Raw genomic sequence first — 12,262 nt, forward strand, 5'->3', positions numbered from 1 at the left:
GTCTATATTCCTCGATTAGTCTCGCTAGATAAAAAAAAGGCTCAACGAAGAATTTCGTGGGAACTCTCTCATTATCTCCTTACATATTCTCAGTTATTCCTCTCGGCCGATACTGTATCTCTATATAAATATACGATATAAATTTGTATTTACTTTCGAACTTCCCTCTTGTCGCCATTAATTGAAAGCTTATAGTCTAATAGCGCGGTCGTAATATAAACTAGTGACTATGTTCGCGTCACTCATGAAACGTGATAACGTAACACATAACACCATGCTCTCTTGCTCTCTCGCTGTTTTTTCTTCTTTTTTATTGTGAGAGCAGCACTTTCTCATTAGTAAATTGCCAACCAATCAGAAAAGAAAATTTCTATAATAACCCTCGCTAACGGATCGATCTGTGACCTGGACGTGTGAAGGAGTAGGTCCTGTAGGATACAATATCCTACGTGACGTTATAGAGGAAGATATTCAACACGTGTCTTGGATGGAGAAGCTGTTCTTCATTTGACCGTACTCCGTGCGTACTCCTGAGGGACTGATGCTGTCTCTCCGGGACGCCGATAGTCCTAGGGATATCCCCCAGCCTACTTCGGCGTATCTGCTCGGCGGTTGGCAATACTGTTGCCACAACGCCATCTGCTGGTTCCATCCGGGAACCAATCTTGTGTCCCTACAGTCCTACTACTGTATTAGCTATATTCCCATCGGTCGTGCAACGAAACAACATAACAACTCTAATCTTCTCATGTTGATAACATAACCTTAAAACGTAATATGTACAATGTTTACACGTGACACTGAATGTGCAACTTTATTTTCAAAAATATTACAATATATACTTAATTTATCATTACTTATTCATACATTTAATTATATTTACGAAGATGAGTAAAAGAAAGTTTGAAGAAAAAAATGGAAACAAACAAAATAGCGCTGATCCTCCTTTGAAAGTGATAGAAACCAAACGAATTCTGTCTCGTTTTAAATCAGTAACCGGTGAAATGTTACCAGGTGGATTGTTAGATTTACCTGTTAACATTTCTATTGACAAATTACAAACAATATGTAATGCTCTTCTACAAAATGCAGAACCAGTACCTTTTGCATTTTATGTGAACGATGTAGAAATTACAGATACGTTAGAAAAAAATATCAATGAAAACTTTAATATTAGTGAAGATGTAGTTGAAATTATATACCAACCACAAGCAATTTTTAAAGTTAGAGCAGTTACTCGGTGTACTGGATCATTGGAGGGTATGTTATTTACATATTTAATTATACTCACATATAATGGTATAATATTGTTACGGCTCTGGAATGTGATACTACTCTGAAGTGGATAACTCCTAAGGAAATAACTCACAATAGGGGTTATCACGGAACTTGTGTTGATACAGAGAACTACATTATATTAGATATTTACACTATAAGTGAAAATAGAATAAACTATATATAAAATGGCATAACGTATAACGCATGGAGCTGACAAAGCTTGCAACAATATGAATAAATTTGAAACAACAATAAATGTTATAATTTTTGAATTTAACAATGTACTTTTTATTTTGTCTATAGATATAATCTGATCATAAATTATTTAAAGTATAATATTTTTTATGGAAGCATCATAAAGAAAAATGCTAATGAATTGAGTAAATAATTAGAATTATTTTTTACTTTTTATAGGACATAAAGAAGCTGTGGTATCAGTTGCATTTTCTCCAGATGGATCTAACTTAGCTAGTGGTTCTGGAGATACTACAGTCAGATTTTGGGATATCTATACTCAAACACCTCATTTCACTTGTGAAAGTCATAAAAATTGGGTTTTGTGTATATCATGGTCCCCATGTGGAAGAAAACTCGCTTCTGCATGTAAAAATGGAACAATCGTATTATGGGATCCAAAAACGGGTCAACAAATAGGTAAAGATACTAAATACTTCATGATAAAATTGTTCATAACATATCAAGTTATGTGAATTTCTAGGAAAACCAATGCAAAGTCATAAAATGTGGGTTACATCTTTATGTTGGGAACCATTTCACAGAAATCCAGAATGTCAATATTTAATTAGTGCTTCCAAGGATGGAGATCTAAAAATATGGGACACTCTACGTTCTCAAACTATTCGCACCCTTTCAGGTCATACCAAAAGTGTAACGTGTGTCAAATGGAGTGGAAATGGTCTTATTTATTCTGCTTCTCAAGATAGAACAATCAAAGTATGGAGGGCCGAAGATGTAAGCATTACACGTATTACATTGCTGTATAGCCAAATATTTTGTTAAAATTAATATAAAATATGTCTAGGGAATCCTATGTAGGACTTTAGTGGGTCATGCACATTGGGTGAATACATTAGCTTTGAATGTAGATTACGTGCTTAGGACTGGACCTTTCCATTTAGGAAAACACGTAGACAAGACAGAGAATGTATTGGAGTATGCAAAAAAACAATATGAATGTTTCAGTGAAGAAATACTCGTATCTGGTTCTGATGATTTTTCATTATTCCTTTGGAAACCAGAAAAGGAAACAAAACCTATTGGTAACTTTTATTATTTCATTAATTATGATTATGAAGTAACGTAAATTTATCTGCGAATTTTTCTAGCAAGAATGACTGGTCATCAACAACTGATAAACGACGTAAAATTTTCACCAGATGGCCGGATAATAGCATCAGCTTCTTTTGATAAATCCATAAAGTTATGGGAATCTAATACAGGAAAATATATAGCTTCATTGAGAGGCCATGTTCAAGCTGTGTATGCAATAGCTTGGAGCGCAGATTGCCGTTTGCTTGTTAGTGGTAGTGCAGATTCCACATTGAAAGGCTAGTAAATACTATTTATAAATAATTGATGTACTAATTTAAATTTGAAACTAATATTGCGTATTTTTATTTTAGTTTGGAGTATGAAAACTAAGAAGCTTTGTCAAGATCTCCCTGGTCATGCAGATGAAGTTTATGCTGTGGACTGGTCTCCAGATGGATTGCGTGTTGCATCTGGAGGAAAAGACAAAGTTTTAAGATTGTGGCAGAATTAATGTATTGTATATAAAAAAAATATATACATATTAGTAATAAATCTAAATTTAAATTTCTACATAGACAATGAATGTTTTGTAGTTTTCCCACCCTCGGTGTGTAAGACTCATGAATTTAGAATGATAAGAAAAACGATACGAGAGAAAGATGTAGGCAGAAAACGTTGTAAAATGTGAACCGAAAACTATTTATGAGAAAAGAGCTTGTATTTTATATATTTTAGAAATAGTAAATTCAAATTAGGATCACAACGTAGCGAAAATCGATGTGTTCCACTCTTTGTTGCTTCTTCTATTTCGATTGGGAGCGGTAAAATCCGAAGGCTTGTTTCGTCGTATGGCAACTTTACGAGGGAGAAATTGTTGGGTGTTTCACCCTTGATGTGTAAGGTCTCGCATGGAAGCACAAAGGAAAACCCCTAATAAAGGCCCTTTAGTTTCAGCGATCAATATATGAACCTGAGGCCCTTGAGGAAAGTCATAAATAGTCGTAAGGTTGTCTTCCTACAGACTCGCTTTTTTCGCTGTTCTTCGATTAAGAAATCCTTGTTTCATTTAAAGTGTTTCAACATTTCTTTCTATTAACTTTTCTACTCGAGTGCCCCTCTAGTCTAATCGTGATATTCTCTAGGTACGTTTTAGTGAAATTTAAATGTAAAACATAACGTAATGGTCATAGTTGTATAATTTATGTATCCTTAGAATAAGTGAAAAAATAATAAGAGCTCCCATAAAATTGCAAAGCAGCAAAGACATCGGAGGGAAAAATAAATTTAAGAAACACGTGCGTGTATATGTATACTTCATTAGAAATTGAATTTTTATTGTATATCACCATAAAATAGAAAATAGAAGAATTTTATATTTTAAGTACATTTTTTCGAAATTAGATAACGTATATTAACATATTGCTTTTTCTACTTTCTATGATGGTGAATAGAATCTAGAATTTGAATTACCGCGTCTAAATCGTCATATTGAATTTTAATTCATCTCAATGTACAACTAGCATAGGTGGCAGTCCGAAAAGTGCTCCAAAAATTAACAGTAGAGTCATCCCTGGTTCCGGCACTTCACGTGATTGAGTAAACATTTCTAAAGCACATTTGTACACTATTATGGTTAAGTTATATTCCAAGTGTTTATTATTATCATTTTGATTAAAGTGTATTTTTCACAAATAGAAAAATGTTAATAGAACCGAAATTAACAAATACCTCACAAAACTTTGGTAAACCGCCAGAGGAGCAGAATGCTGTAAATATTAAATTAATTTTTCATAATTTTGAAATGTTTTTAAAACTGTTGTGTCTAATACAGAATTATTTCATCTTGTAGTTACTCCAGAGTTTAGGTACTCCGCATATAGATTCTTTTAATTATATGTTAGAAGATGGTCTCTTAGAAGGTGTTGGAGATAATCCTCTCGTTTACATTCACCTTCCAAATGAAGATAAAGTAGCTCTGTGGGTTGATGATGTTACTATTCATCAGCCTACTGTTCCTATTGGAACTATTGGAGTGAAGAATCATAAAATTTACCCTACAGAGTGTCGTCAGAGAAGATGTACTTATAAAGGAAAAATAACAGTTAAACTTGGTTGGTCAATTAATGGTAAAATTCAAGAAGCTCTTGAAAGAAATTTAGGAGAAATTCCAATTATGGTTAAAGTATGTAGCTACAAATTTAACAGTTATACTATATATTCTAAAAGTATATGGAAATATTTTTAAAGATGGTAAAAATGATAAAATGAAACAAAAATGATATAACTTTATATTTGATAGAACAATAATAATAATACCTTAACATGTGACATAACAATATATTTAGTTTTCATAAAATATTATGATATTATTTAGAATGATATTTTCCTGTTGAAAATTTTATTTACTAAATCATAATTATATAAGACCTTGTAAATTAAAATATTTCAATGTATATCTAGAACACTTCGTATATATCTAATTTATATTTGATTCTATAGTCCAATAGATGTCATTTGAATAAAATGAGTCCAAAAGAGTTAGTTAGTCATGGAGAGCATGAACAAGAATGGGGTGGATACTTCATAATTAAAGGATTAGAGAGACTCATAAGAATGCTTCTAATGACAAGACGAAATTATCCTATAGCTATTAGAAGATCTGGATGGAAAGCTCGTGGAATACAATTCAGTGATCTTGGTATACTTCTGAGGAGTGTACGTGATGATAATACTGCAACGGTATGTATTTTGTACAGTAAAATGTGTACCATTCCTTTTTAAATTAGATGAATAACATTATGTAAATGTTATTTGTTTTACAGAACAATACATTGCACTATGTAAATGATGGATCTGCAAAGTTAATGTTTACCCATAAAAAAGTTTTGTATTATGTTCCTCTAATCTTGATGTTAAAATGCCTAGCGGATGTCTCAGATATGTTTATTTATAATGTATTAACGTCCGATAGCGATGATGATTTTTATTATAAGAGTTGTATTTTAAATATGCTCAGAGAAACACATAAACAAGGTCTACATAGTCATGATCAGTGTAAGGCTTATATAGGAAGTATGTTTAGAATAAAGTTCTTCGAATTGCCACAAGATGCTACTCATACAGATGTTTGTGATTTTATTATTAAGTGAGTGTTACAAATATGTTAGTAGTATGTATATTATTTTATATGATTAATAAGCATTATTTTCAGACATTGTATAGCAATTCATCTTAATGATCCCCTAGATAAATTTTATTTACTTGTTTTTATGACGAGAAAGTTATTTGCTCTCGCAAGTAATAAATGCGCTGTTGAGGGAGCTGATGCTGTAATGATGCAAGAATGTTTACTTGGTGGACACTTGTATTTACAAGTATTGAAAGAAAAACTATATACTTGGCTAGCAGGTCTTAAAATGGGAATTTTAAAGCGTGCAAGAAGTGCAGGGAATAGATACACATTAAGCGTGCGTAAGTATTTAAAAGGTTATCATTTGGTGTCAATTATATTTACGCATAAAAAATTATATTTATATTGCTTTTTACCCAGAGGAAATGTTAAATATATTAAAACATGCAAGTTCGCTTGAATCGCAAATGGAAAATTTCTTAGCGACTGGAAATATAAAATCATCTACAGGTTTAGGACTTATGCAAAGTAGTGGTCTTACAATTATCGCTGAAAATATTAACAGAATGCGTTATATGAGTCATTTTCGTGCAGTCCACAGAGGTTCTTTTTTCCAAGAAATGAGGACGACCGAAGCTAGACAATTATTACCAGATGCGTGGGGTAACTGTCTATTAGATCGAATATGATCATATTAATCAGAGTTTACAATTCATTATTGAATTATAGGCTTTATTTGCCCTGTCCATACACCCGACGGTGCACCTTGTGGACTTCTGAATCACTTAACAATGAATTGTATCATTACAAAACATCCAGATTCAAAGTTAAAAGCTAATATCCCATTAGTGTTAATGGATCTTGGAATGATTCCTTTATCTATTGCTGCCACTTGGAAGAACTCATATGTTGTAATGTTGGATGGGAAATTGATTGGAGTAATAAATGACAATATAGTGGCTAGAATAACAGATAAACTTAGATTGCTTAAAATAAAAGGGCAAGAAGTAATTTAGAAAATTTTATCCGATTAATCTATGAATTTGGATTGACTTGTTATTCATTCATATAATTTTAGGTACCATGTACAATGGAAATAGCTCTAGTACCAAAAAAAAATGTTCCAGCTCAGTACCCAGGATTATATTTATTCACCAGTCCTGCTCGTATGATGAGGCCAGTGATGAATTTAATTACTAAAAAAACTGAGTATATAGGAACATTTGAACAAGTATATTTAGATATCTGCGTTACACCTGAAGAAACTTACGAAGGAGTAATAAAATATAATGTATTATTTTCTATAGTTTTACGTTAAACATTAAGTTCTCATCCATTTTATTACTACAGTTAACGTCCCATCAAGAATTGTCGAAAACAGCATTCCTAAGCAATTTAGCAAGTCTTATTCCAATGCCAGATTGTAATCAAAGTCCAAGAAATATGTATCAATGTCAAGTAAGATTTTGTACGAGCATTCTCTTTTTCTGAAAGAATTAGAAAATATTGAATTATATTATTTTATAGATGGGTAAACAAACAATGGGAACGCCGTGTCATATATGGCAATTACAATCTGAAACTAAATTATATAGACTTCAAACACCTGCAACACCACTTTTCCGACCTGTTCATCACGATAAAATTAATCTTGATGATTTTCCCATGGGTACTAATGCAATAGTAGCTGTTATTTCATACACAGTAAGTACATAATACTAGTTTCAATATGACAAGAAATATTTCTAAACACATGTATAATTATTAGGGATATGATATGGAAGATGCGATGATTATTAATAAAGCTGCCTATGAGAGAGGGTTCGCACATGGAACAGTTTATAAAACCGAATTTGTCGATTTAAAAGATCAAAGAAGTTATTTTGCACGAAATCCAGATAAACCTGAACTTGCACAAAAAATAGATACCGATGGTCTTCCGCTACCAGGTACTATTATATCCGAAGGTGATGTTTATTATTGGTAAGTTATTTTATTTTATATAAAGTTCCTAGCAATTCTAAATAAAGTCTAACAGAATGAATTTGTTTTAAAAGCTACTACGATGCAGATCTATCAACATATATTACTGGTAAATATCATGGAAAAGAAGATGCTCATGTTGATACTGTCAAACTGTGTGGTACATTACATAATCACAATCCACGCAGAGCTTGCATTACTTTTCGTATTCCAGTAAGCAAAATATAACTTTGAATACCTTAAATTGATACATGTTTTTCATGATCAGTAATTACCCCAAATTTTAGCGTAATCCATGCGTTGGAGATAAATTTGCTTCTAGGGCAGGTCAAAAAGGAATTTGTTCTCAAAAATGGCCAGCAGAGGATTTACCTTTTACAGAAACTGGTTTAATTCCTGATATTGTGTTCAATCCCCATGGTTTTCCAAGCCGTATGACAATAGGTAAAATCAATTGGCTTTGAAAATATTTATTTCCATGTTTACAAAACGACAATATAGGACATGTTGTGTACAGCTATGATGATCGAAGTAATGGCAGGAAAATCAGCCGCTATACATGGATTAGTACACGACGCAACGTCTTTTCGATTCAATGAGAATGAAACAGCCGTTGAATACTTTGGAAAATTGTTGGAACGCGGAGGATATAATTATTACGGAACTGAAAAAATGTATTCAGGTATAGATGGAAGAGAAATGACTGCTGATATCTTTTTTGGAATTGTACATTATCAACGATTGAGGCACATGGTTTTGGACAAGTGGCAAGTGAGTAAACTTTAAATTTTTTGCAGAATATAAAGTGGACCCTACTATTAACAATTTGTTTTATATGTAGGTTAGAAGCACAGGTCCAATAGACGTCTTGACAAGGCAGCCAATAAAAGGTAGACGAAGAGGAGGTGGTGTCAGATTTGGAGAAATGGAACGAGATTCGTTGATATCTCATGGATGTTCATTCTTACTACAAGATCGTCTTTTTCACTGTTCAGATAAGACTACGGTATAGTAGAATCTTTTAATCTTTTATAGTTTACAAATTTATTACTTACTAATAATATCGCTATTACAGACTTTAGTTTGCCAGAAGTGTGGAACATTGTTAGGTCCAATAATAGAAACTATTTCAAATGCGTCAGGATTTGGAAGTAAACTAAGATGTCGCCTCTGCGGCGACGACGATTCCATAAGGGAAGTGGATATACCATACATCTTTCGATATTTCGTAATTCAATTAACATCCTGTAATATTAATGTAAAACTATCATTTGCAGAAAAATGAAAAATTGTTTGAATGTACTTTATTTTATTACTTTGTAGTAATAATAATACTTTATTTTTCCTAACATTCCGTTAAACATCTTAATTACAAATTCCATTACTATCTATATATATGCTCATCTTATTATTAAGGCGATGTATTTGTACAATCACTGATCTGAATATTTGAATAGGTGCCAAATGGACAAGTCCTAGTATATTCTAGTATATATTCTTATTTTATATTCTATATTCTTTGTATCTACTATATCAGAATACAAAGGAATGTAATTTTTCAATGGAATTCTATTTTCGAATATTTGATATATCCATTTTTATCGCAAGAAAAGTATATATATACATATACATCGTACGAGAGGAAATATAGAAGGATTAAATATACAAATTTTAAATCAAGCTTGCAAATGAAATAGCTACATGTTTGTCTAAGCTTTTGCTGGAACTTGTGCACCAGGTTTTGCCCCTGGAGCACCTGACGTTCCTGTTTGTTCCTTTTCCAATTGTTTTCCTAAGTATTCCCTACAAATAAAATGTTTAAATAATTAATAATAATCACTTTTGCGTTACAAAAATAATATAAGTTAAAATATTTACCAATTGTGTACCATGAGCTTCTGAACTGCAAGAAGAGCTTCGTATCTCACATTAGGATCTTCATGACCAAGAAGTTGCATTACTCGCTGTTTACCTCCCAGTTGTTCAATTATACTAAAAATATTTTAGAAATTTAATATGCAGAATATTTCATGAATGACTACACAATGAGAACATTTATAAACTTACTGTTTACCACGTGGATAGTGTCGTACATATTCTCCAATATCAAAGCTAGCTACGCTAAGAACCAATGGATCTTTACTGCCTTCTAACAAATGAATTAAAATACGCAGCAACTCGTAATTCTTCTCATTAAGCCGATTTGCATTCTCCCGCCAGAATTTACCAGATTTATGGACAGGAGACCATTCAAGGCGTCCAGATTTTACTTCGGTCGAATATTCGTCGAAGGAACTCAAATCTTGTACAGACGCTTGCAATTTATCATTCAAAAATTCAATGTCACCGGTGATATCTTCGTCATCGAATTTTCGTTGTCCCAAAATCGACAGTTGTTTCAATACTTTGCATTGTACCATAGCGATGCAATGTTCTTTAGCAACTTGTCCATCTTCTACTTTTTCAATAAGATTCTGACGCAATATCAATAATCAATGAGAATAATGTACATATAATTCTTAAATTATGAAACTTACCCTAAACACTGCTAAAATAATACGCGTGACTTTTTCTTTCACGGAATCGCTTAGTATATCAGCCAAGATAGGTATAACATTAAATCTGAAAAGCAAGTATCGCCATTATTTTATATCTACAATACTTTTTGTAAATTTTATTCTGAATCTTATGTAACATTTTGTAAATTTTATTCTGAATGCATACATACTTATTCATTTTCTCTGCAAGTAGTGGATTAAAAGTAAGTACCCACAGGCAAAATATAAGTTGATACTGTACTTGAAAGTTTACTCTGCCTGTCAAAACACTAAGTAATGTAGAAATTCCATCTACAGATACAAATGCAAAACGATACTCATCTATACGAAGCATCATTTGCAGACACCTTGCCACAGATTGAATATATTCGTTATTCTGAATAAGAATGAAGACATATATACTATTTTAAATTATTACACTTAAACAATTACATGAAATGTAAAGCTGATGCGTGTGCACAAATAAAGTGAAATTGTTACACTGTAATTGATTTATTGCAAACAGGAAATGAACATCTTTTTTCTAAAATGTACACTGAGTAGTTAATATTTGAAATTACGCATATTTATTCTAAATGATCATAATTGCATAGTGAAAATTTTATATACAATATTACTTACTCGCAGCATTAAGTTAACTTCATGTATTACCTATTTACATGATAAGATAAAAAACAATTTAACAGATTGAATGCCACGCCAATTTTACCGGGATTGTCCGTGGCGCCACGATGAAATTTCCATTTAGCGATACATATAATGTTGAAATATTATATACAATAGATAATTTACAACGTATAAACATATTTCAAATGTTTTATACTGCATTCATTTCTTCACACCATTGCATCAACGATGATAATAATAAGAGAATTATAAGTGTTGTCTTTTGTCTAACTTTCTTATGTTTTTTTTCAATCCCGGCACGCCGGTCACCGGTGGCCCCCATGGCGTCACAGCCAAGTTAGGTGCCGGTCACTGGTGACCCCTGTGGCATTCAACTTGCCGATCACTACTATTGTTGTTAAAAATATTTTTTATCTATTCTGTATCACACAAAAAGTAATATGGATCTGCTTCATAGTCAGTTGCAATATACTTGAATTTTTACTAACTGATTAGTTGTATTTACTATTTCATAATTTCATTTTGATCTATATAACTGCATAGACATGTATGTAGTATTTACATAAAAAATGAAAAAATTATGAAATAAGAAGAAATGCATATCTTTATGGACTGAGCTGTAAATAAGGTTATATGAAATTATAGTTTTATGGTTCTAAAAATTTCATTTTTTTGTATAAAGTAGTTTTTCCTTATAAATTGTTGAAGCATAATTTAACAATCGAAATTGAAAAACGGAAGCGTTACGAAAAAATATTAAACGAACCACATATGTGGAACACAACAGATTCTGCATTATAAAATCTGGACATTTTAAATAATTTGTTGTGACAGCTAATTAATATCATTAAGCTTTAATTACAAATATACTGATACTTTATCTCCAGTGTCAACAGCATTGCTATTGAGCAAAAATATATATTGCAAGTATAAATTTAGTGTACTTCCTTTTCCCTTCTTAAATGTGATACATATAGATAAATGCTAATAACACTAATATATTACCTTCCCTATTCTGCAAAACTCTAAGAATTCATTATCATTTTCATTATTATATGTGCTACTTATTTCTGAGAAAAAATTATGTTTCTATAGCCTTTTTAAAAAATGAAGAACATTCTATAATAAAAATCCATCACCTATTTTGTGCACACACATTTTATTAAAATAAAAGCTAAGCAACAAATAAAATGCACGTAACATGGAATTTCTTTTCTTCAAATTCGCTTTTCTCTCTTAATTCGTATGACTTAGAAGGCATATATTTGAACTTACACTTAGCTTCAGTTGATCTTTTAGCCATGTCAAATAGAACTGAAGATCTGTTTTTTCCATCAAATCATGACTCCAGCAAGCAAGTTTTGCAATAATACGAGAAGTCATATTCATAATAAATCCATCTTGTCTGTTCAAT

At 31.7% G+C, this 12,262-nt stretch overlaps 3 protein-coding genes across 4 annotated transcripts in view; 2 read left to right on the forward strand and 1 right to left on the reverse strand.

Moving 5' to 3' along the window:
- The first annotated feature begins 714 nt into the window (after nucleotides 1-714).
- Nle (notchless protein homolog 1) lies at nucleotides 715-3,120 on the forward strand. Its single transcript, XM_078182393.1, has 6 exons — nucleotides 715-1,260; nucleotides 1,693-1,932; nucleotides 1,997-2,250; nucleotides 2,321-2,558; nucleotides 2,625-2,846; nucleotides 2,922-3,120. The coding sequence occupies exons 1-6, from the start codon at nucleotides 888-890 to the stop codon at nucleotides 3,059-3,061; spliced, it is 1,467 nt and encodes a 488-aa protein (XP_078038519.1). The 5' UTR covers nucleotides 715-887; the 3' UTR covers nucleotides 3,062-3,120.
- Nucleotides 3,121-4,125: 1,005 nt separating this feature from the next.
- Nucleotides 4,126-9,014, forward strand: Rpi135 (RNA polymerase I subunit Rpl135). 2 transcript variants are annotated; one of them, XM_078183943.1, is made up of 16 exons: nucleotides 4,126-4,318; nucleotides 4,400-4,732; nucleotides 5,050-5,289; nucleotides 5,373-5,695; nucleotides 5,750-6,021; nucleotides 6,101-6,343; nucleotides 6,410-6,687; nucleotides 6,759-6,956; nucleotides 7,031-7,138; nucleotides 7,208-7,384; nucleotides 7,449-7,663; nucleotides 7,738-7,876; nucleotides 7,951-8,107; nucleotides 8,181-8,434; nucleotides 8,505-8,669; nucleotides 8,739-9,014. In XM_078183943.1, exons 1-16 carry the CDS (start codon nucleotides 4,250-4,252, stop codon nucleotides 8,946-8,948), a joined length of 3,381 nt encoding a protein of 1,126 aa, XP_078040069.1. In that variant the 5' UTR covers nucleotides 4,126-4,249; the 3' UTR covers nucleotides 8,949-9,014. The 2 variants fall into 2 exon arrangements, with proteins under 2 accessions (XP_078040069.1, XP_078040070.1); XM_078183944.1 differs by having other exon boundaries at nucleotides 5,762-6,021.
- Nucleotides 9,001-12,262, reverse strand: part of Vhasfd (V-type proton ATPase subunit VhaSFD) — a 28,949-nt gene continuing 25,687 nt past the window's right edge. Inside the window, exons 2-7 of the mRNA XM_078183947.1 lie at nucleotides 12,124-12,262; nucleotides 10,392-10,597; nucleotides 10,201-10,285; nucleotides 9,731-10,137; nucleotides 9,542-9,655; nucleotides 9,001-9,466 (exon numbers count right to left, since the gene is read on the reverse strand). Of these exons, the coding sequence (XP_078040073.1) occupies nucleotides 9,373-9,466; nucleotides 9,542-9,655; nucleotides 9,731-10,137; nucleotides 10,201-10,285; nucleotides 10,392-10,597; nucleotides 12,124-12,237 (1,020 nt within the window). The 5' untranslated portion in view covers nucleotides 12,238-12,262 and the 3' untranslated portion in view covers nucleotides 9,001-9,372. The remainder of the gene's footprint in view (nucleotides 9,467-9,541; nucleotides 9,656-9,730; nucleotides 10,138-10,200; nucleotides 10,286-10,391; nucleotides 10,598-12,123) is intronic.

This window comes from Augochlora pura, chromosome 6, assembly GCF_028453695.1.
Source record: "Augochlora pura isolate Apur16 chromosome 6, APUR_v2.2.1, whole genome shotgun sequence".
Taxonomy (NCBI): domain Eukaryota; kingdom Metazoa; phylum Arthropoda; class Insecta; order Hymenoptera; family Halictidae; genus Augochlora; species Augochlora pura.